The sequence below is a fragment of the Salvia splendens genome, chromosome 11 (assembly GCF_004379255.2).
Source record: "Salvia splendens isolate huo1 chromosome 11, SspV2, whole genome shotgun sequence".
Lineage (NCBI taxonomy): Eukaryota > Viridiplantae > Streptophyta > Magnoliopsida > Lamiales > Lamiaceae > Salvia > Salvia splendens.
This window is the reverse complement of record NC_056042.1, coordinates 4,975,520-4,997,181: the sequence shown is the minus strand read 5'-3', so window position 1 is coordinate 4,997,181 and position 21,662 is coordinate 4,975,520. Positions and strand designations below refer to the sequence as shown.

The window sequence follows — 21,662 nt, the reverse complement described above, 5'->3', positions numbered from 1 at the left end:
ACATATAGGTAATATTTTGATATATTATTAATTAGGGAGATCGATCAAAGGTCATAACTAATATTAGTGTAAAATAAGCTCAAGAGAACAAATCTCAACCATTGATCAAATGATCTAGTTGCATTTATGGGACATTAGTTCACTATAAGGAGTGATTTAATTCACTACAGGAAGGAGTGAACCATAACCCATTGATAGTGAAGATTTACTCGTGAAGGATTTAGTTCACTGTAAAGGCGTTTTCGTTACTCTTCCTGTAGTGAACTAAATCACTCTTATAGTCGAACGAAATGCTCTTTATAAGTGACTACATTAGTGTTCTCTAGTTTGCATTTAAGTAGTGTGTTTCTAGATCAACCTAACTCTAATTATTGTAATTCTAATATTTTGTATAATTGTTAATACTTAATTGTATAATATTTACAACAGTAAACGGTTTCGACCATGATAGTGAACGGTTGGACCGGTTGAAGCCATGAACCAGTACCTTGCCGGTTCGCCGACCGGTCGGTTTTAAAACATGTGGTAAATATGCACGTAGCTATTAGACCCAATTTAGACCGATGTTTAGTCAGCAACCCAATCCAACCCAACCATCTACTTTTTCAATATTTAATTCATTTCTATCTCCTCCACATCATCTTACACATCATTAATATTCATCCAACCCAACCACATATATTGTAATGGTTTATCAATGACCACCCAACCACACTATTATATATTTATTTTTATATTATTTTTTTAATACTATTATTATTACATGAAATACTTATTGTTGTAAATTTATCGAAAAACGTAATAAATGACAAACTAAAAATTATAAAAACAAACAAATAAAAAACATAAATTACAATCATTGAAATACGAAATTGAAAATACATAATTGGTGCTCATACATAAGATGAAAACTAGACATTCAATTGCAATTGCGGAATTTTGCCCATATATGTTCCACCAAATCGTTTAGCAGAGCTTTGTGAGCTTCTCTGTTTTGAAGTTGGGCTTTATTTTTCATGTAAGAAGCTAGACTCGCAATCCTATTCGTAGAATATATGAAATCATTATTCGCATCTCCATCTTCATTCTCACGACTACTTTGTCCAAGTCGATCTCAAATAAATTCTGCTGGATCACAATAGTTCGAATACGTGCTTCTTTCGTCTTCCACTATCATATTGTGCAAGATTATGCAAGCAATCATTATTTTCCCCATAATATCACGATCCCAAATAAGACATGGACATTTGATAAAAGCAAAAAGAGCTTGCAAAACACCAAAAGCTCGCTCAACATCTTTTCGCGCGGACTCTTGATGTTGAGCAAACAACTTGTGCTTCATCATTTATGGACCTGGGATAGATTTGATAAATGCCGCCCATTGAGGATATATGCCATCAGTGAGATAATATCCTATATTTTTTTCGTGGCCATTTACTATGTAATTGACCTTCGGTGCTCGACCTTCCAAAATATCATCAAAAACAGGAGATTGATCAAGCACGTTAATATCATTTCTCGAACCTGGAGTTCCAAAAAAAGCATGTCATATCAACAGATCTTGAGATGCTACTGCTTCCAAGATGATTGTCGGACTCCCGCTTCTTCCGGCATATTGTCTAGCCCATGAAGTGGGACAATTCTTCCATTCCCAATGCATGCAGTCAATACTACCCAACATGCCTGGAAACCCACGTTGTTCTCCAATATGCAGAAGTCTTGCCAAGTCTTCTTCGTTGGGCTTTCGCAAGTACTCATCGCCGAAGTTAGAAATTACACCTTCAACGAACTTGATGAGAGATTTGCGAATGAGTTGTGCGCTCATTCTCAAATATTCGTCGTGCAAGTCGGCCGCTGCCCCGTAGGCCAACATCCTCATCGCTGTTGTACATTTCTGAATTGCAGACATACCAAGTCGACCAGTAGCATCACGCTTTTGCACAAAAAAGTTGTCGGTGTCGATGAGCTTATTCATTTTTTTTTCGAACAATGGTTTTCGCATGCGATACCTTGTTCGAAAAAAATCTGGAGGATAGATTGGATCTTCAGCAAAGTACTGCTCGAAAATAGTATCATGACCCTCTTCGCGTTTCCTTTCAATGTATCTCCTTTTAGCTCTAGCCGTCTGGGTTGCAAGTGGTGAAGGCAAGGTTGTTGGCCAAATAGCTATATCCTCGATTAGTTGATCGAATTGCTGATTTTGTTTAACAATTTTTTCATCCCATTCATTGTCTTCAAGAAGATTGAAAGCTTCAAAATTAAAACTTGATGACATTTTTTAGGGAGAGTTGGATCAATAATTGTGAGAAGATTTGTTTGTAATTTTCTTGAAGCATATAGGTGATATATAGAAGCAATTTGTTGAGCATAGGATTCCACTACTACCATTTGTGAGCACATACCCACCACACTTGTGAAAAAAAGACCTGTTATGTAGTCATTCTTTGATTTCCATAATCACATGGGATGTCATTGAATTCCACCACCACCACTTGTGATAGAAATGATTTGTCATGTAGTCATACTTTGATTTTCGTGATCACATGGGATGTCATTGGATTCCACCACCAACACTTGAGATAGAAATGATTTGTCACGTAGTCATACTTTGATTTTCGTGATCACATGGGTTGTCATTGGATCCTTCCACCACTTATGATAGAAATGACTTGTCATGTAGTCATACTTTGATTTTCGTGATCACATGGGTTGTCATTGTATTCCACCACCACTTGTGATAGAAATGACTTGTCATGTAGTCATACTTTGATTTTCGTGATCACATGGGTTGTCATTGTATTTCACCACCACTTGTGATAGAAATGACTTGTCATGTAATCATACTTTGATTTTCGTGATCACATGGGATGTCATTGGATTCCACCACCACCACTTCTGATAGAAATGATTTGTCATGTAGTCATACTTTGATTTTCGTGATCACATGGGTTGTCATTGGATTCTTCCACCACTTGTGAGCACAATTCATCTATTCATGCTTTAATTGAAGGGCATATCACATAAACTGGAAGTTACATAAGCAATAGAAATTAAAGATTACATAATAAGCAACAGAAATTAAAGATTACATAATAAGCAACGGTAATGGAAGATTATATACTAAGCAACAAAAGTTGAAATTACATACTAAGAAACATACATTGAAAACAGATAAACTACGATCACTTCACAAACAATTCTGCAATGAGATTGCGTTTCAGATCTTCTTCTTCTGGAGTTAAGTCTCTCTTAGCCATCAGCGGAGTAAGGCTAGCTGCCTTGATGTTCCGTTCCTGAATATCACTAGCTGCTTTGATCTTCCGTTCCTGAATATCACATTCCCTTTCACGTGTGACTCTCATTTCAGGCAGTGCTGCAGTGAAATCATTAGGAATTGTATATGATGGTGTTGCAACTTCTTTGCCTTTTCTTTTAGCCTTAGCCTTAGCTTGATCTCTTCCAATAGGACGTTGCAATGTTGAAGAACGACTCTCAGGAGTGGAGTCGATTTGAGGTCCTCCTTCCTCACTAGTCCTCGACCTTTTTGAGCTCCCACGACTTTCTTCAAGACTATCTTCATCTGGCTGGAAACGCGTTGAACCAGTGCTATTCAATTTCAATTCCCACTTGGGATTGAGTCTCATCACCTCCTCAAACACCTTATGGTGAGTAAATTTGCTCTTATCATACAGTTGTTGAGCGGCTTTCTCAATGTCCTCTTTAGACAGGCCACTCGTAGCTCGATCATGCGCTTTTTTGTATGCACCAACTCATTTTGTGACATTTGCGTTGAGTCGTTTGTAGCGATGTTTCAATGACTCCAAACTTCTTTCTTCACCAATTTTTGGATTTTCTTTTCTTGTCTGCTCATATAGATTAAGAACATTTTGCCATAGATGGTTACTAGTTTGGTTGGTGCCAACAACTGCATTCGTGCTCACGAAACACCAAGCAGACATTAATGCCATGTCTTCTTGCTCACTCCAACCATGTGGGGTGTTTACAGCACTCTTGGTTTGTGATATGGCTTGGCTTGAATGTTGATTTTGAAATGAACTTTGAAACTGCTCAGAATTCGGAAAATCATCAAAGCTAGGGAAATAATCTTGTGAAGGGTTAACATTTTGGGAAGGGTTGAAGTTTTGGGAATCGGAGAATATATTATTCTCATCATCCTCCATAGCTAGCCACAAGGGAAACTAAAAAATATGAAATTCTATTAAACAATAAGGATTATAGGAGGAGAAAAGATGATATTTTTTTGTGTGCAAAACTATAGCAAATGTGGTCTCTATTTATAGAGGAAGAAAAATTATGATTTTTGGTATAATTTTTATAAATTTTTAAATAAAATATATTAAAGGGGAGGAAAGACCAAAAGGTCTGTTTGAAGAGAGAGGGGGGGACTTGTGTCAAAGAGAGAGAGACTCATGTGTAGATAATCTTTTTTTAATTACATTACTTACGTGGCAACCGACCCAACCCAACCGATAAACGTGGTCTTACAGGTCCTCTCAAGACCTAGTCAAGGGTCAACTCTTCCTTATCTACATCTCCCTCCCCAACCTATTAATTAGCTGAATTCTAAACAGACAATTTTGATACAATTGACTACTGAAATATTACAAGGTCTGATGCAGCTAGCATCAACTAACTAATTGCCTCCCTACAAAAGAGATCTTTTATAATTATAATACATTTGTGACTTTGTAGAACAAATTTTGAAGAGATTCAAGCTCGTACAAGTTTGCAGACGATGAGAGTGATCAATCGAAGAATATCACTGCAGACATTGAAAACTACCTATGAATTCAATCGGAAATACATCAATTACATTGGTCAATTTTTTTATTCGTATTTGTATTTGGGCTTAGGTTGGCTTGACCGGATCGTTAAGGTAGGATTAAACTTTGTGAGTATTCTAGAATTCTTTTATTAACCTTTGTGAGATGTTAATATTCTAGACTTTTAATAACAAGTAAGAAACAAAGTAAATATCATTAGATAGATGTAAAGAAAATGATACTTACGTCGTCACGTATAACGTGGAGTGTAAAATATATAGTTACCTAGTTATTTTATTAAAGAAACCAATATTGTGATATTGATGGGCTATTCAAGTTGACTATTCAGTGCTATTTAAATTGAAACTAGCGTACTTATTAAAATAGCCTATGCATCATTTTCAAACTATTCAACGCTTATGAAATTATTGGGAACTCGCATACAAAAAGTTCGTTCAGATTAGTCCAAATAAGAACGTTTTATAATGAGGATAAGAAACAATATTGGGCATATGGATAAAACACATTTACTATTCACATTTAACATGGAATTTGGCTTAGGGGCTCTGCTCAACTTATTTACCTCCTTTTAGGCTTCATACTTCAACACATGCAATATAAAAATAAATCAATTTAGATCAATGATAATTATTCTAATAAGACGTGAATATCCATGTCATCTGATTTATGCGTGCTATAAGACATTTTGTATTGAGTGGCCTTTATTTTTCATTCTATTTGATCTTAAATTGTAAATTTGTAATGATCAAATATATAATTATATGAAATTTCATTTTGTCAGTCTTGAATCTCTTTGTTTACTATACGAATGGACTCCACCAATTTGTACTTCCTCTAAGGCAACCCATTTTCTGTCATGTTCACGCCAATTCATGATAGTAATATAATGATATGTTACAAAACGGCAAGTTAAAAATGTAACAAGAAACATAATACTATTACAGTAGTTAATGACCTCCTTGTTACCTAATTAATTTGAGACAAAAGTACTTGGTATGTAAGTTATGCAAGTATATACTATATGATTCGGAAAGCTTTGAAAATTGAAAATTTTCATTAATTATCAACACAGACAATACATAAGTAAAATAAAATATATTCAGGTCGAAACACCAAAATAGCAATTAATCACATAATGGAGCAATTGGAGGGAGGAGGATCGTAGCAATAAATGGGGTGGAAATACGGCGGTGGAGGACACAGCGGCGGCACTGGTGGTTTGGGAGGTTGTGGCTTGGCTTCTCCGACGCTTATGATTTCTGCAAAACAAAATTTCTTCCTGAGACAGTTGGCCAAACACACTGAATCTACCTCTTCTCCCACCACCTCTAGCTTATCATTTCCTCCTATACTCACTCCCATCACTCCTGCACCAAAATCCATTACTATAAATCATTAATACTATTTATCACTTCAAAACACAAAATAGATAAGTTGACAGACACAAAACAGTACACATATGATAAAGATAAATTATATTACTACCTTCAACAGCCACAGCAATCTTCATCGCCTTTGACTTAGCCTTCTCACTATGCATCGGCACATTTATCACTATCTTTTTCTACATTACAAATTACAATCATGTCTATATATGTTATACGTAGAATATATTGATTCACCTTAGTTACACACACACACACACACACTTATTTGGATGTGTCTATGAATCGAAAAGCCTACCTTCATACGTACGATTAAGCCTCTGCCAGAAATTTAATTTGTCGGTGTTCTATATTGGATGGGTATAATAGTTTTCATTGATTTTGCAATTTATAAGGAAGGAAAAATATCCAGTTGCAATATATCTATATTTGGACTAATAAATTATGCTCCCTTCGTTCCATAGTAATAGAGTCATTTTGTCATTTTGGTACGTTCCATAGTAATAGAATTATTTCCTTTTTCAGTAAAAGTCAACATATTTTTCCACGCCTATTTTACTCTCTCTTACTTTTTTCTCTCTTCATCTCTCTACTTTTTTCATTTTACACTTTATTTTTTCTTTACTTAACTCACATAATACAATTTTTCTTAATTTCCGTGCTGAAAATGAATGCCTCCATTACTATGGAACGGAGGAAGTAGTAATATGCATGTGGGTTTCACTGTGTGGCTGCAAGCATTGACCAAGAGAAGCTGGGTCTTCCATGGACCTCCACCAATTTTCAAAAAACATTGTACTACTACTTGGTATATAAAGATATTTTTGTAATTTATACTTCCTCCGTCTCATATATAAAAATATACTAGACATTTGGAATTGTACGACAAGTAATACAAAATTGGTAAAATAAAAATAAATAGAAGAAAAATAATTATAATATTATTAGTAGAGAACATGCATGGTTCGCCTTATTATTTTTTGTTAAATATTACATGCTTATCAGCTCCTGATCATGTTTAAGGTTATGCCGAGGAAAGTGGAAGGTATATAACTATATTTTCACAACTTCAATCAAATTGGCTAAATTAATTAATCCATCAAAAAATGGTAGGTTTGTTTGGAGTAATTTTATCTATTAGTATATAGATTTCCATTAGGCAAGCTTATTCGGCCTATTTCGGTTCTGGTTCTAACCAGGTTGATCGGTTTTAGTTTTTTCATAAATCTCCGAACCGAAGCCGACTAATTTTAAGAACCCTCGGTTTTGGAACCAATGTGTAATTTTGATCCAAATTTATTTATAATATTAAATAATTCATTATTAAAAAATAATAATCCAACATCTAGAAATATAACAAATAATACCTAAACTTTCAAATAAACACACAAAAAAAATACAAAACAACAATACCACAATATACATGTCTATTGATGGGTAAGATTGATGTCAAGTGTAGTCTTATTTTGTAAAGAATCATCAAACGATTAACAAATAGTAGGTCGGACTAATTTATGTTGGCAATTCTTTTTTTTAAAGGATCAAATTCTAAAATTTAGCAATTTTAAAAAAAAATGAGTTTTAAAATTGAATCTCATTTTCCCGTTTTTTGGTCCCTTACATTTGCCAAAAAGTTTTTGGTCCTATACATTAAGTGCGTTACCTTTTGAGGTAACGCACTTAATGTATAGGACCAAAAAGTTTTTTAGGGCAAATGTAGAGGACTAAAAATAGACTTTAGTCAATTTCTTATAAAGTTAGATTTCTGTAATATGAAAAGATATTGTATTTTTATAAGCTCTTTTGGAGAACAACAAACTTATAATGTCCTACTCATAATATTTAGTTCAACAAAATTGGATTGGGAAATAATTGTAGATTCAAAGCATCACGTTTTAAACATTTTAAATACTTTCGAAAATAGAGTTCGCAAATTTAACACGGTTTAAATCTAAAAATCACTCAGTATTATTTTATTTCAGTTTAATATTAATTCAATTAAGTTAGATTTATTAGTATATTAAATTATAAAATAAAATAAAGTTGAATTGTAATCCGAAATTTTTAAAAAAAATTGGAACCGGAATTGATTCCCTTATTTCCGGTTCCTCAACTAACCAGTCGGTTGCTTATCAAGAACTGAAAAACTGTATAAGCACCCCTAATTTCTTTGGCCGTGTATGCGTTTTATTCATTATGGATAAGAAAAATGAATTAAAATGATTACACTGTAAATGCTACTCCTACTGAATGAATGTTATAATAATATACTCTCTCCGTCCACAAAGAATATGCACTTAGGGTTTGACACGGATTTTAATACAAAATTGATAAATAAGAGAGAGGTAGGGGAAAAAAACTAATAAAGTATTGTTTGTGGAGAATGAGTCTCACCTCAATAGAGATAAAAGATTTTCTAAAATTAGAAAATGCATATTCTTGTGACGCGAATTAAAAAGTAAAGAGTGCATATTCTTGTGAGATGGGGGAGTATTATTAGTAGTTGGTGAAAAATATTGGTTTTCTCAATAAAGGAGATTACCTACATCAATAACGACTCGTTATTAACGAGTGGAGTGAATATAATGTTGTTGTGGAATAAAACATTAATTTGATTGCGCGAATTAAAATAGTTGCCAGAACTTTATTATTATTAATATATAGAGAGTGGTTTTATTGAGAATTTTTTTTAAAAAATGAGAATTTTGAGAATTGAATTTTTTTATATATCAATGTATTATATATTATATATACACAAAAATAATGATTTTGAATGTAAAGCTATTTATAATACACAACAATTTATGTCATCTTTTTTTTATGTGTGGAATTATCTATTCCATCTCGTGAATTTTTATGTGTGGAATAATCTTTTTTTTAGGGGATTATATTATCTTGTAGAGAGCTATACAATTGATTAATTGATGGAAATGGACTTATGTGTTTGTTTGCATTTGATTTTTAATCTAGCAATTGTTAGTTGAATATTAATGTTAAACTGATCATAGGCAACTAAATTATTGAGTTTTGTTTGACTAGAGTGGACTTCGGTCCCCAATTTTCAATTCTCTGATTAAATACTTCACCAGACTATTTTGATTAAACGTTACTTAGCCATCTCGTTTCTAATTAAATTTCTTACTTACCTATCGTTTCCATTAATAATTACTTACATACCTCTCTACGTTAAAAAGAAAGGGAAATATAGACAGCAGGCACATTGTTGTTTCAAATAAAAATTTGTTTTTATGAATTTTATCTATTTTTTATCTATAGAGGAAGGACGCATACGTCATCAGATCAGTGCATCAATCATTGTATTTGTAGTGTTTAATTTTATCGGCAAGCCTTCATATTAAATGTCAATAATTTATAGCAAAATGCCAACAGCTTAGCTTGTCGAACAACACAAAAGATTTCCAAAATTCAGAATCAAAATCTCAAAATTACATCTCAAAATATGTAGCTCAAAATCCCGGAGATGCAGAGCGTTATCGCGGAAGGTGCTCAAAATCGACGCGCCGTGCCCGCGCAGCAACTGCACCTTCGACGGCGGCGGCAGAGACGGATTCAGCAACCTCTACATCGCCTCCTACTTCTACGACACCGCCGCCGAGGTAGGTGATTCAATTGATGAAAAAATCAATCAATTTCGGAATTGAATCACAACCTATATATATATATATATATATATATATATATATATATATATATATATGTTTGTGTTAAAATGACAACACCTCTTAAAGTGACATTGTGACACCACGTATCCTGCAATATTATAAACGCTACACAACAGTAGTATAAACGCTTGGATATTGCAGCCCGAGAAAATTTACCCTTGAGCATTTTTTATGATTGCCACATGGCAGCTGATTATTCGTCCACGTGTACAAATGATTGGCTAGGAATGGTAGTATGGTGTTACTTTAAGAGGTGTTGTCATTTTATCGCACCTCTATATATATTTATTTATTTAATTTAAAATAAAGGTATATTAGTCAATATTATAATTTGGCTTATGGCAAAGTGACATAGGGGTATTAGGGCACCCGCAACGCTGTGCCGTTGCGGTTCCTATGCCGTTCCGGCGGAACGGTTCCGCGGCGGCACGCGTTGCAGCCTACGTTCCGTCGCCATTCCGTGCCGCCCCCGTTCCTATGCCGTGTCGCGTTCCGTTCCGGAGGAACGCGGAACGAAACGTTCCGCCACGCGCCTAGGCGACGTGGCGGCCTCCCATTCGACGCGTGAAGCCCACTCGCTGCCCCGCGAGTGGGCTTCGTTCCGGTGACGCAATAATTCAATTTTTTTAAAAAAATACGAATTTAATAATTTTTTTTTTTTGCAACGGTAATGTGACCGTTTTTTATATCCGTTTTATATATATTTTTATTTTTTATTTATTTATTTACTCTATAAATACTCCTATTTCATACTCATTTCAATCACAAACACACATCTATTCCTCTCTATTTCCACCCCAATTTTCATCTCAAATCAACTCTCGTTTCCTTCTCCCAAATTTAATCAAACTAATGGATCCTTTTGAACAAATGCGTCAAATATTGCACAACATGATTGTCCAAGACGAAGGACCCGAGGCGGGAAATTGGTTCGACGACGAATCCCCCGGAAGCTCAACCGCAAGTAGTCCGCCTCGAAGTGGAGCGCATCTGTCTATACAAGAACGGTTATCTATTCGTGCAAGGACACGCGACTCTAGTGCCCACACCCAACTCCAACAGGATCTAATTGAGCACATTTGGGCAAATTTTGGCGGATGAAATTATTAAAATTGTGTACTTTTATTTTTTTAGGATTTTAATTGTGTGCTTTTTATTTTTTCAAGTTTAAGTTGTAATTTTTTTTAATGTTGTGTGTTTTTTAATAAAGTGTGTTTGTTTTTTAATAAAGTGTGTTTATTTAAATTGAATTGGGTTGGAAATAAAAAAAAAATGAAATTGAATGAATAGTAATTTAAGGAACAGTTAAGGAACGAAGGGTTGCAGGTTCCGTTCCTTAGTTAAGGAATGGAGTAAAAAAGTACAGTGGGGCCCTCAAATAGTGGTTTAAGGAACGGTATAGGAACAGCGTTGTGGATGGCATTATAGCTTGGAGAGATTATGTCTCTAAATCACTGCTCTATTAAAAATAGCCTAAATTAAGTTTTTTTAACTTATCCTAGTGCTTATAATCCGTACAGACGGTAATAATAATTAAATATGCTGTCTCATCGTAATAAGTAATGATTCCTTGATTTCGACTAATTTAACTGTCAATTATATTCAAAAGAGGTTAAAATATAGAGTGATGCTAAAAGGTTAGGGCTGGCCATAATCACATTTTACAATTATATTTAAGAGTGTTGATAATCAACCAAAATTTGGACAACCAAATAAGGATATATTAGTAATTTTATGTATTAGTTATATATTAAAATATTAAATGCAGTTAGTGGATATATTAAAATGACTATATTATCCTTCAGCCTTTTTCAATTTTTGAACTCCCTCCCTTTTAGGATTTTTCAAATTTGAATTTAAAGATATGGATAAAAAAGTAAAAAATTAATTCACAAATTTTTAAAACATGACCTCAATGTTCTGCACATTTCAAATTAAATTAAAGTAAGATGTACCAGAACATATTTATAATATTATGTACTGTACAAATTATATTAAAATATTAATTAATATATTATATAAAAATACTGTGTACACAATATTTTAGCACTTTTACTGTTTTTACGATTTTAAATATTGAATGTGTTGCAAAACAAAGCTAATTTGATGGTACACTAATACACAACCATAATGCTTTAAATTAAGAGAGAGAACATAATACTGTGTTTTATTTTTAAAATTCATCCAATTTTTTGGATTAATCCATTCCATCAAATATAGCTCGACCCATCCAATTATTTTGCTAGATTCATCAAATTTATCATCTTCATCAATTTTTACTTATTTTTTGGGATTCATTTTGTTAATCCTGAAAATCGACCATCCGTTCATCTTCCAATATCGAACACAATAAAAAATCCAAAAAAACAAAAAATCGAAGAGTCCCAAATCTGCAAAAATCCAACAAAATTGAAGAATATCCTAAAACTTGCATTCTCCAACTTTGAAATTATAACTTCATATCAAAAATTAAACATTGACAGCAATAAAACTCACAAACCTAAAAATAAAAATGCAATTCCCAATCAAAAATTTCAAAATCAAAATGCAGAGAACAGCAATCCATAACTCAAATGCAATTCTATCTTCAAACCCACAAACCCATATCCAAAAAGTTAAAGTCTGAAAATGGCTCAAGAAGGTAAAGACACCTCTCTTCACCGCCAAAACTCCGCCACGTCGGAGGACCATACCAAAATGGTGGGTGGCGCCGTGGCGGCGAGGTTAGAAAACCCTAGATTCCCTAATTGAAAGTTGAGGAATGAGGGAAAGAGAAGAGAAAGTGCGAATAGGGAAAAAGAAAAATGAAAGGGGCGGGCGGGGTGAGGTCTGAAGCACGAAGAGCGGTGGCGGCGTCGATCTGTTGCCGGAAATTGAAGAGTAAGAAGATCGGTGAAGGGATAGGCCGAGAGAGAAGATTGAGAGTTGAGAAAGGAAAGAATTACTTAATTAAATATTAAGTGTCATAACATGTAATTTGTTTAAGAAAAGAAAACGTGTATCTTACTAGTTACGATATACGGAGTACTTATTAACCTAAAATACATTAAAAAATATTAGTACTTAATATATTATATAAAATATAATTAAAAATTAAGTATTATAGCATCTAATTTGTTATTAAAATTCCTAATTTTTGCTAAGAAAAGAAAACGTATATCTTACTACCTATGATATACTAGTAAACTAAAATAATACTCCCTCCGTCCTAAAAAAATATGTTCATTTAGGACTGCACGAGAATTAAGAAAAAATTGGTAAAGTAAGAGAGAGGAGGTGAATGGTAGTTAAAATAGTGTTAGTGGATAGTGGAACTTATATTATTAAATAATGGAATGTACATACTTTTGTGGGACGGACGAAAATGGAAAGTGCACATATTTTTATGGGACATGGGAAGTATATAAGTATATAAAAATATTGCGTACACTTAGATCTTTTAGTAGTAGCACTATGTACGTTATTATGTACGATATATTAACCTAAATTAAATGAAAATATTAATTAATATATTAATATAAAAATATTGCGTACACTATATTTTAGCACTTTTACTATTTTATGATTTTGAATATTGAATGTGCAGCAAAACAAAGCTTATCTGAAGGTACACTAATACACAACCATAATGCTTGAAATAAGCAATAATAATATCAATGTATTATAAATTTTTTGAAGAGGTTTTTTTCTGTGAAGTTCAGACTGCAATATTTTAAAAAATCTAATTTTGAAAAGTAGAGAATTAAGTTACAAATTATTAAATTCTTAAAATCAAATTATTAGTATATCGTATATCAAATTTAATTTGTTTCATGATATAGTGAGTAAAGCTAAAAACTCTAATATTTTATAAAGCAAAGGAGAAAAAGTTAAATAGATGAGTTAGGAACATGTGATTATTTTTTTGATCTAATTTCATAAATTTAAATTTGGTAAATTGATTTGATGAATATCTACTTTGCATTGCTAAATAGCATCGAAATTTGTGAGATTAAATCTTGTAGGAGAATATATATTTATTTAATATATTAAAGTAAGAGATATCTTGTATAAAATTTTAATTAAATCAAAGTAAGATGCAATCAGTCAATAGTAACCTAACTTACATTAAAATATTAACACAACATAAATATATCAGTATTCACTGCAAAATCAGTCAATCTTGATGACAGACTGTGCTTGATCAAAATATCAAAATAATTAATTTCACTTATTCAATCATGGCGCAATGCCAGAATTGGTGGAAAGGGCGCAAATTTCATTTTGGTTAAACATTATTTAGGGGTAAGAATATAGTAACTAATAGTTGAGAATCTACGTTGAATTTGCTTTATATCATTAATTTTCTCTCTCTTTATTAGGAGTATAAGTTTTTATAAATATTCTCTCTCGTCTATTTCCATATTCCTATTTCGTCTATTGTTACGATTTTCTCCTTCAAAATCTGTTGGTCATCTTCCCTCTTTGGGCTCTTATTGAAAACAATTTCTCATTCATATTAGTGATGAGAAAATATATCTACAAATTGAAGGCCCCACCACAATAGGAAGCATGGAAATTAAAGGAAAACAAAATGGCAGATAAAATAACGGGAATTGAAGTTAAAAATTGCTAGTCATGGGACGAAACAAGTTAAATACACTGATAAGCGAAAATAAATAAAAATTCACTTAGAATATACTAGTATAAAATAAATAGCCAATTATTTAAATTCTTCTTTAATTAATGCAGAATGATATATGCACACCAAGTGTTCGATTAAAGTCTTAATTAATTGTTGGGGTTAATTCAACATCCACCAAGTTTTTAAACTTTTATCCTTGATTTATTGGAGTTGAGGAATGATATTTCCATCAATTTTAACTCAAAATTACTGTGCAAACAAATGGAGACTTTCACATTGCAGAATATACATAATGAAGATCACCAATTACATTAAATAGGACAAATACTAAGAAGATGATATTGAAATCATATTGCAGAAAACAAAATAAGTCCAGAGAAGAAAATAAACTACTTAGAACATTGTAAACTGAATTAAACATCGACGGAAATCAAAATAAACGAAATGCTTAGAACATAGTAGTGAACTGAATTAAACATCGCTTGAGCTATCTTGGGTTAACACCACAGGGAATAGGCTGGAAGATCCTTCTTGATCCTTTTGTGTAGTACCCAGCTTCATGTCCATAAATATATCATACAACTTCAACAAAGGAGGGTCGTCCAATAGCAAGCCATCAATTGGTTGGTCGTTACCAACCGATGAAAGCCGGCGGAACAACTCGTTCACTTCTTGCTTCAATTTTGTCTGGGCTTCTTTGAGGCTCCTGTACAAGGCTTCCAAACTTTTGGTGGGAGATGGTTCATAAAGGCTCAACTTTTGCTTCTTTGTTGGTGTTTCGTACGTCGTAGCATACTCCCTTTTCGGAGTTAGGTTCCTATTTGGGGTATTGGGTTTGGGACTTTTTGTGGGAGTATTTTTCTTGAATGGGGTATGTTTGGAGCTTTTACGATCAGCCATTGTTAACAATGAATAATGAGTGGAGTGTAGAGAATAGGACTCACTATTTATAGTTAAATATGGACTTTTGGATACCCAAAATTAGTTGTGTTTGCTTTGGAATCTACAATAAGAATGAGTGGAGTGTAGGAGTAGTGAAATATGGATGTTTGGATACTCAAAATTATTTGAGTTTTCTTTGGAATGTACAATGAAGATTAGGGCTGGGTCGATATGATATACCGTATCAAAGATTTTGTTTCGTTATCATACCGAAAATATCGATATGAAAGAATTTCATATCGTTATTGTTTCAAAAGTTCGGTATACCGAATTTTGGTATACCGAAATTTCGATATACCATTTAGAATACCTGTATACCAAAAAATATAATTTCAAAACTGAAAAATAAAACTAAAATTAATATAATTTTAACATAGTAAAATAAATTATACTACTACTATTATTATTATTATTATTATTATTATTATTATTATTAATATTATTATTATTATTATTATTATTATTATTATGGCTGCCAGTGTCAACATTTTTTTTTCAGAAAGAGAGGGAGACGTTTGAATTCCCCCAAAATCAGTAAGGTGAATGAGAGAGGGAGACGTTTGAATTCCCCCAAAATCAGTAATCTCATCATGGCTGCCAGTGTCAACATTTTTTTTTCAGAAAGAAGAAGGGAGTAAGGTGAAGGAGAGAGGGAGACGTTTGAATTCCCCCAAAATAGCAATCCCATCATGGCTGCCAATGTCAACATTTTTTTTCAGAAAGAAGAAGGGAGGAAGGTGAAGGAGAGAGGGAGAAGAAGACAAATGAATTTACAGCTGTGTGCATGGGTACTAACATCTATTTTTATCTAGGGAAAACTTTATATAAGTATACTACTGCTATGCAGTAATTCTTAGTAATATTTAGTGTGTTTCGAGAGATTTGGGAGTACTCAAATTTGTACTCATATTTTTTTATTTTTGGAATAATTCTATTTGCTAATTTTCTTGCATTTATAGTTCAATAATTAATTTATACTTCATAATTAACAAATTATTTTACGTATCTCCATAATATCACAATTATGTAATACTCCATCCGTCCCCAGTTTAGGAGTTAGAATAATTTATGACATGAGTTTTAAGAAATTGGTGGAGTGTGTAATAAATGAAGTGAGATGGTGGAGTGCAATGTTTTGAAAACCAGACTGGTAAGCGAACCGACAAAGCTACTAGTTCACGGTTTAACTGGTCGGACCTATTCAACCACTGGTCGGGTCGTTTTACTGTAGCATATACAATTAAATATATATTATATAAATATATAGAAATTTATAACAAGATATGGTTGAATTTTATCAAAATTTATATTTATAACATTACAATTTAGTGAATTACAATATGTTATTAAAATTAGTTCATGGTCGAACTGGCCGGCTCATCCGGTTCAATACGGCTCAATGTGCTGGCGGTTTTATGCGATGAACCGGACTGTAATGGACGCAGGTTCGCTGCCGAACCGGTCCGACCGGCCGGTGCGGTCCGGTTTTCAAGTCACTGTGTCACTTTAAGAGGTGTTGTTATTTTTACATTGCAACATTAAATCTTAATGACGAGGTTTGATTTATCTCAATCAAGACTAATGTCGTTGGTATTTCTCTTACTAACCAAATGAAACAATTGGTTACTTACATTAATAAAAAAGGTTGGATGAGAGTAAATTACTAATTGATCTATCTCGTTTGTAATATTAGATCTTAAGCATATTCAAAATTTATCTAATCAAATGCAAACGTTATTAAAGGGGTTGGATGAGAATAATCACTAATTATTAAGGCAATTAAAAAATTATTTTATCAAATCACCAATTGATCTAGTATCTATTTTGCATTATGAGATCACAATCACGACTAGGGCTGGGGAAAAATATCGAAAAAATGATCTAGTATCTATTTTGCAATATGAGATTACAATCACGATAATGCCATTAATTTGTTTTTATTACAAATCAAATAGTTACTACTACATCCGTCCCACAACAAGAGTAACATCACATTTGGTGTGAGCACGACTTTTAATAAGTACCATTTATGGTAAAAGTGAAATGTGACTCTTATTGTGGGACAAACCGAAATAGCAAAATATGACTCTTATTGCGTGACGGAGGTAGTAGATGACAATAATTCACTCATTGATCTATTTAGTTTGCGACAATTTGAAGAATGACGAGGTTTGATCTAGTTCACTTCTTATCACAAATGGAATAGTTCACTCTGATCTATCTATTTTTTGTGATATTAGACGTCAAGTATATTACAATTTGAAATGCATTCATATAACATGGATGCAGCCCGTGACGGATCCAAAAATTATATTTCAAGGGGTCGAACATAGTAAATAAATGAATGAATAAAATATTTAAATAATGGGAAATTGGTCTCTAAAACCATGAACTTTGCCTAAAACTTGGTATTTCCTATGAACTATGTTATGAACTTAAAAGTTATTTAAAATATTATAAAATATATCACGGTTGCCTATGTTAAATAAGATTTTGATGAAAATATTTATTTGAGTGAGTTTGGGAATACACAAACAAAATGCAAAGTTCATGATATTATATACAATTTCAAAGTTCATGGGAATACAAATTTTAGGCAAAATTCATGGTTTTAGATACAATTTCCCTTAAATAATTAATATTATAAAAATACATTATAATTTAAGGGATATTATCTTTCAATGCGAGCGATAGTAGATTCATACGGATTCCATATTTTAAAAACGACTTAGAATATATCACATGATTAAAACTATTTTGTAAAATTTTGTATTAATTTCAATCTCGTCAAATATGAATCAACTTTTTTTTTTCTTGATTTACAGTAGCACTAGAAAGAACCACAATATATTTTCGAAAATACCTCTCCATAGATCTAAAATCTATACATAAGGGACTATATTCGAGAAATACGTTGGAGAATATTAATGTGTAATTCCACATAATTGAGATTCATTAATGAAATACATATGAAATAAACACAACGATTTTTTAATAATATACTCCTACAACAATATAATTTAATATGAGCATGAATTAGCACAGAATTTAATCATAATTCAAGTATTCAATAATCGAAGAAACGATGATTTTTCTAATATACTCCTAGACCAATATAAACAATTAAAAAAAAAAAACTACTCCATGTAATAAAATTATTCAAATATAATCAATAAACAATGTTCATTGAAAAGCGGGCAAATAAATCTGCTCCGCCTTCTACTTCCTTCCCGCCTTTTCTTTCTTTCACTATTACAGAAAGTTAAGTTAAAACTCCATAACACACCCATTCTTATTTTTTTTTCTGGAATCTGCTAAATTTCTTCACAAGAAGTTTGTCTCTGGACAGTGAGGTGAGGAATGGCATCCCCAACAACTTCGACTCAAGATTATCATGCGAACCCGGAGACTCCACTTTCAACTGGTGGTAAGTTTATGGTTGTCGTTGTCATTAGTCTAAACTTTTATGTATGAATAAGACACGGGATTGAATAATGAGTTTATGTGTTAGAAGTTTTATATGAAATGAGACACAAGATTATTCTGGTATTGTCCTTTGTTGCTAATGCAAAAACTTTTTTTTTTAATTATAGATGCTTTTAGAAGGGATATGATGCTGAGAACTTTTTGATGCATGAACTTTTGGACCGCCGAAGCGAAAATAGCATGGAGCATGAAGTTATGAATGAAGACGATGGAGATTCCTATGAACTTTCAAACCAAATTGAAGAAGATGGAGATGAGAATATGGAGGATGAAGAAGATTTATTTGGAGCTGATAAGCATGCATGTGAAGAGTTGATGAAAAATGGGCCTCAATCTGGTTTAGAGTTTGAAAGTAGAGAACGGATCTTTGCAACATATCAAGCTTTTGCGAAGGTAAAGGGATTTAGTATTATAACAAGAACTGCACGTAGTGATAAGTATCTTTTGCTCTCATGCGGAAGGGCCCGAAAGCCAAATGCAAAGAAATACACTAGAAAATCAATTGTCCTACTCGTTTGAATGCGATAAAACAGGACAACGGCAATTGGAAGATTTCAACATTTTGCAATGAGCATAACCACGATCTAGAGCCACAACTTTCTGAATTTATGCCGGCACATAGGCACCTGACAACTCATTTGAAGGTCCTTTTAGAGGCATATGACCGTGCAGGATCAAGGTTATGTAAGAGTGTAAGAACGATGGAAGTTCTTGCCGGCGGGCCATCTAATTTAGGAGCTTCGACGAGAGATTGCAGAAATCATGTTGACAAAATGCGGAGGCTAAGACTAGGAGATGGAGATGCTAATGCCATTCAAAAGATGTTTAAGAGGCTGCAGCAAAATGATAGAGACTTCTTTTATCTGATCGATATTGGTGATGATTCTAGACTTCGCCATGTCATGTGGATTCATCCGCGGAGTAGGGCTGCATACCAGGATTTCCACGACGTCGTGAGCTTTGACACGACTTATCTCGTCAATCAATACAATATGCCTTTTGGAACTGTTGTGGGGGTTAATCATCACCACCACTCCATTCTATTAGGATGTTGTCTATTGAGCGACGAGCGTGCAGAATCATTCAAATGGTTCTTTAGTAATTGGCTGGACGCAATGGGAGGTGTTCAACCGACGGCAATTTTGAGTGATCAAGATGAAAGCATTACGATCGCATTGAGAGAAGTATTGCCTGACAGTATCCACCGCTTCTGTTTGTGGCATATTGTTTCGAAGAGCTCCAAGAAATTCAGAGGTATCGCTAATTTTGAAATGGCTTGTTTAGATTTCAATCGAGTGATACATGGCAGTTTTAGTATTCCGGAATTTGAAAATAATTGGCTCGATTTTCAAGTTAAGTATAACTTACATGAAAATAGTTGGATAAAAAACTTATATGAAATAAGGCAAAGTTGGGTGCCAGTATACTCAAAGCACATCTTTTGGGCTGGCATGATGTCGACTCAAAGAAGTGAGTCAATGCATGCATTCTTCGATAATTACATCAATTCGAGGAGTACTTTGAAAATCTTTGTTGAGCAATATGAGATTTGTATCGTCGATAAGATTCGAAAAGAGCTTCAAGCTGAATATTCGACGAAGTGCAGGCCTATCACTTGTGTGTCAGAGTTTAAGTGGGAATCACAATTTGCTAAGGTATACACTAATAATATCATGGAGCTTCTTCAGAAACAAGTGAAAAAGATTTGGAATTGCAATCTCATTTTGTTGGAGTCAGATAGTAGCTCAATGGATAGATATGATATTACTGAGACACGTACATCGAGCAAGTATCCCTCTCCCAACGAGCTACATTTCATGGTTGAGCATCGGCCTGTTGGGGGCTATTTTGATTGCAATTGCAAGAAATTCGAGAACAAAGGTATTTTCTGCTGTCATATTGAAGGTTTTGGTATTCAAAAAAATTGATCATGTCAGCGAAAGATATATTTTACGGCGATGGCGGAAGGATGTATATAGGCCACATTTTAGCATTTCTTTTGCGGGTGCATATCCACACATGTCCAAGGAGTATAAACAATTTCAAGAGATGGAACAAGAGTTTATAAAATGCAGCAATTTGGCAATCGATTCGGAGGAGAAAATCAGTTTTGTCAAAGATAAGTTCAAAGAAATTCAAAGAGATCTTAAGAGATGGAAACCTGCCGGCACAATTTCTCTTCGAAGCCAAAATACATCTGAAGCAATAGAAATTGATGCAGGTAATATTCCCATTTTAGATCCGGTTGTTGTCACTCGCAAAGGAAGGCCAAGGACTGCTCGATTTAAAGATCCAGCTGAAAATAGGAAAGGTCGTGGCCGTGGTCGTGGTCGAGGTCGAAGTGGAGTTCGTGGTCCTTCTGTAAGTTGATATTCCTATATTTTGTGTTATAACTATGTGGCATATGCATTATATTGCCACGAGTTTAGTTGGTGGTATGGAATTTGAAATAGTTACTTTGAGATTGTTCTGATATGCTTTGTTTAGTTTGACAGAAACAATTTATTTTGTCTTGGAAATCCATCTTGTGAAACATTTGTTTTTTCATATGTTATTGATATCAGAATTTAAGTAATTTGGTCTTGTTATCTTTGGAAGAATGTATCTAAAGTTTTATTATGTTCCTTTGAAGTGCTTGATGTTTTTTACATATGATTGATTTTTTCTGCATTATGAACTGACTCAAAACTAAGGGAATTAGTATTTGCTTACAATATACCATAATTTTATGTTCGTT

The 21,662-nt window shown here is 33.3% G+C and overlaps 4 protein-coding genes across 4 annotated transcripts; 1 reads left to right on the top strand and 3 right to left on the bottom strand.

Annotated features, from left to right (window-relative positions):
* Window positions 1–1,345: 1,345 nt before the first annotated feature.
* On the bottom strand, window positions 1,346–2,275 carry LOC121754332. The gene is made up of 2 exons (XM_042149707.1): window positions 1,684–2,275; window positions 1,346–1,524 (listed from the first exon to the last, which is right to left on the bottom strand). The coding sequence occupies exons 1-2, from the start codon at window positions 2,273–2,275 to the stop codon at window positions 1,346–1,348; spliced, it is 771 nt and encodes a 256-aa protein (XP_042005641.1).
* Window positions 2,276–3,182: 907 nt separating this feature from the next.
* LOC121754331 lies at window positions 3,183–4,181 on the bottom strand. The gene is made up of 2 exons (XM_042149706.1): window positions 3,839–4,181; window positions 3,183–3,751 (listed from the first exon to the last, which is right to left on the bottom strand). The coding sequence occupies exons 1-2, from the start codon at window positions 4,179–4,181 to the stop codon at window positions 3,183–3,185; spliced, it is 912 nt and encodes a 303-aa protein (XP_042005640.1).
* Window positions 4,182–5,933: 1,752 nt separating this feature from the next.
* Window positions 5,934–6,531, bottom strand: LOC121754329 (heavy metal-associated isoprenylated plant protein 16-like). Its single transcript, XM_042149705.1, has 3 exons — window positions 6,489–6,531; window positions 6,291–6,369; window positions 5,934–6,172 (listed from the first exon to the last, which is right to left on the bottom strand). The coding sequence occupies exons 1-3, from the start codon at window positions 6,492–6,494 to the stop codon at window positions 5,934–5,936; spliced, it is 324 nt and encodes a 107-aa protein (XP_042005639.1). The 5' UTR covers window positions 6,495–6,531.
* Window positions 6,532–19,105: 12,574 nt separating this feature from the next.
* LOC121754328 (protein FAR-RED IMPAIRED RESPONSE 1-like) lies at window positions 19,106–20,853 on the top strand. Its single transcript, XM_042149704.1, has 2 exons — window positions 19,106–19,318; window positions 19,459–20,853. The coding sequence occupies exons 1-2, from the start codon at window positions 19,106–19,108 to the stop codon at window positions 20,851–20,853; spliced, it is 1,608 nt and encodes a 535-aa protein (XP_042005638.1).
* The last annotated feature ends 809 nt before the right edge of the window (window positions 20,854–21,662 follow it).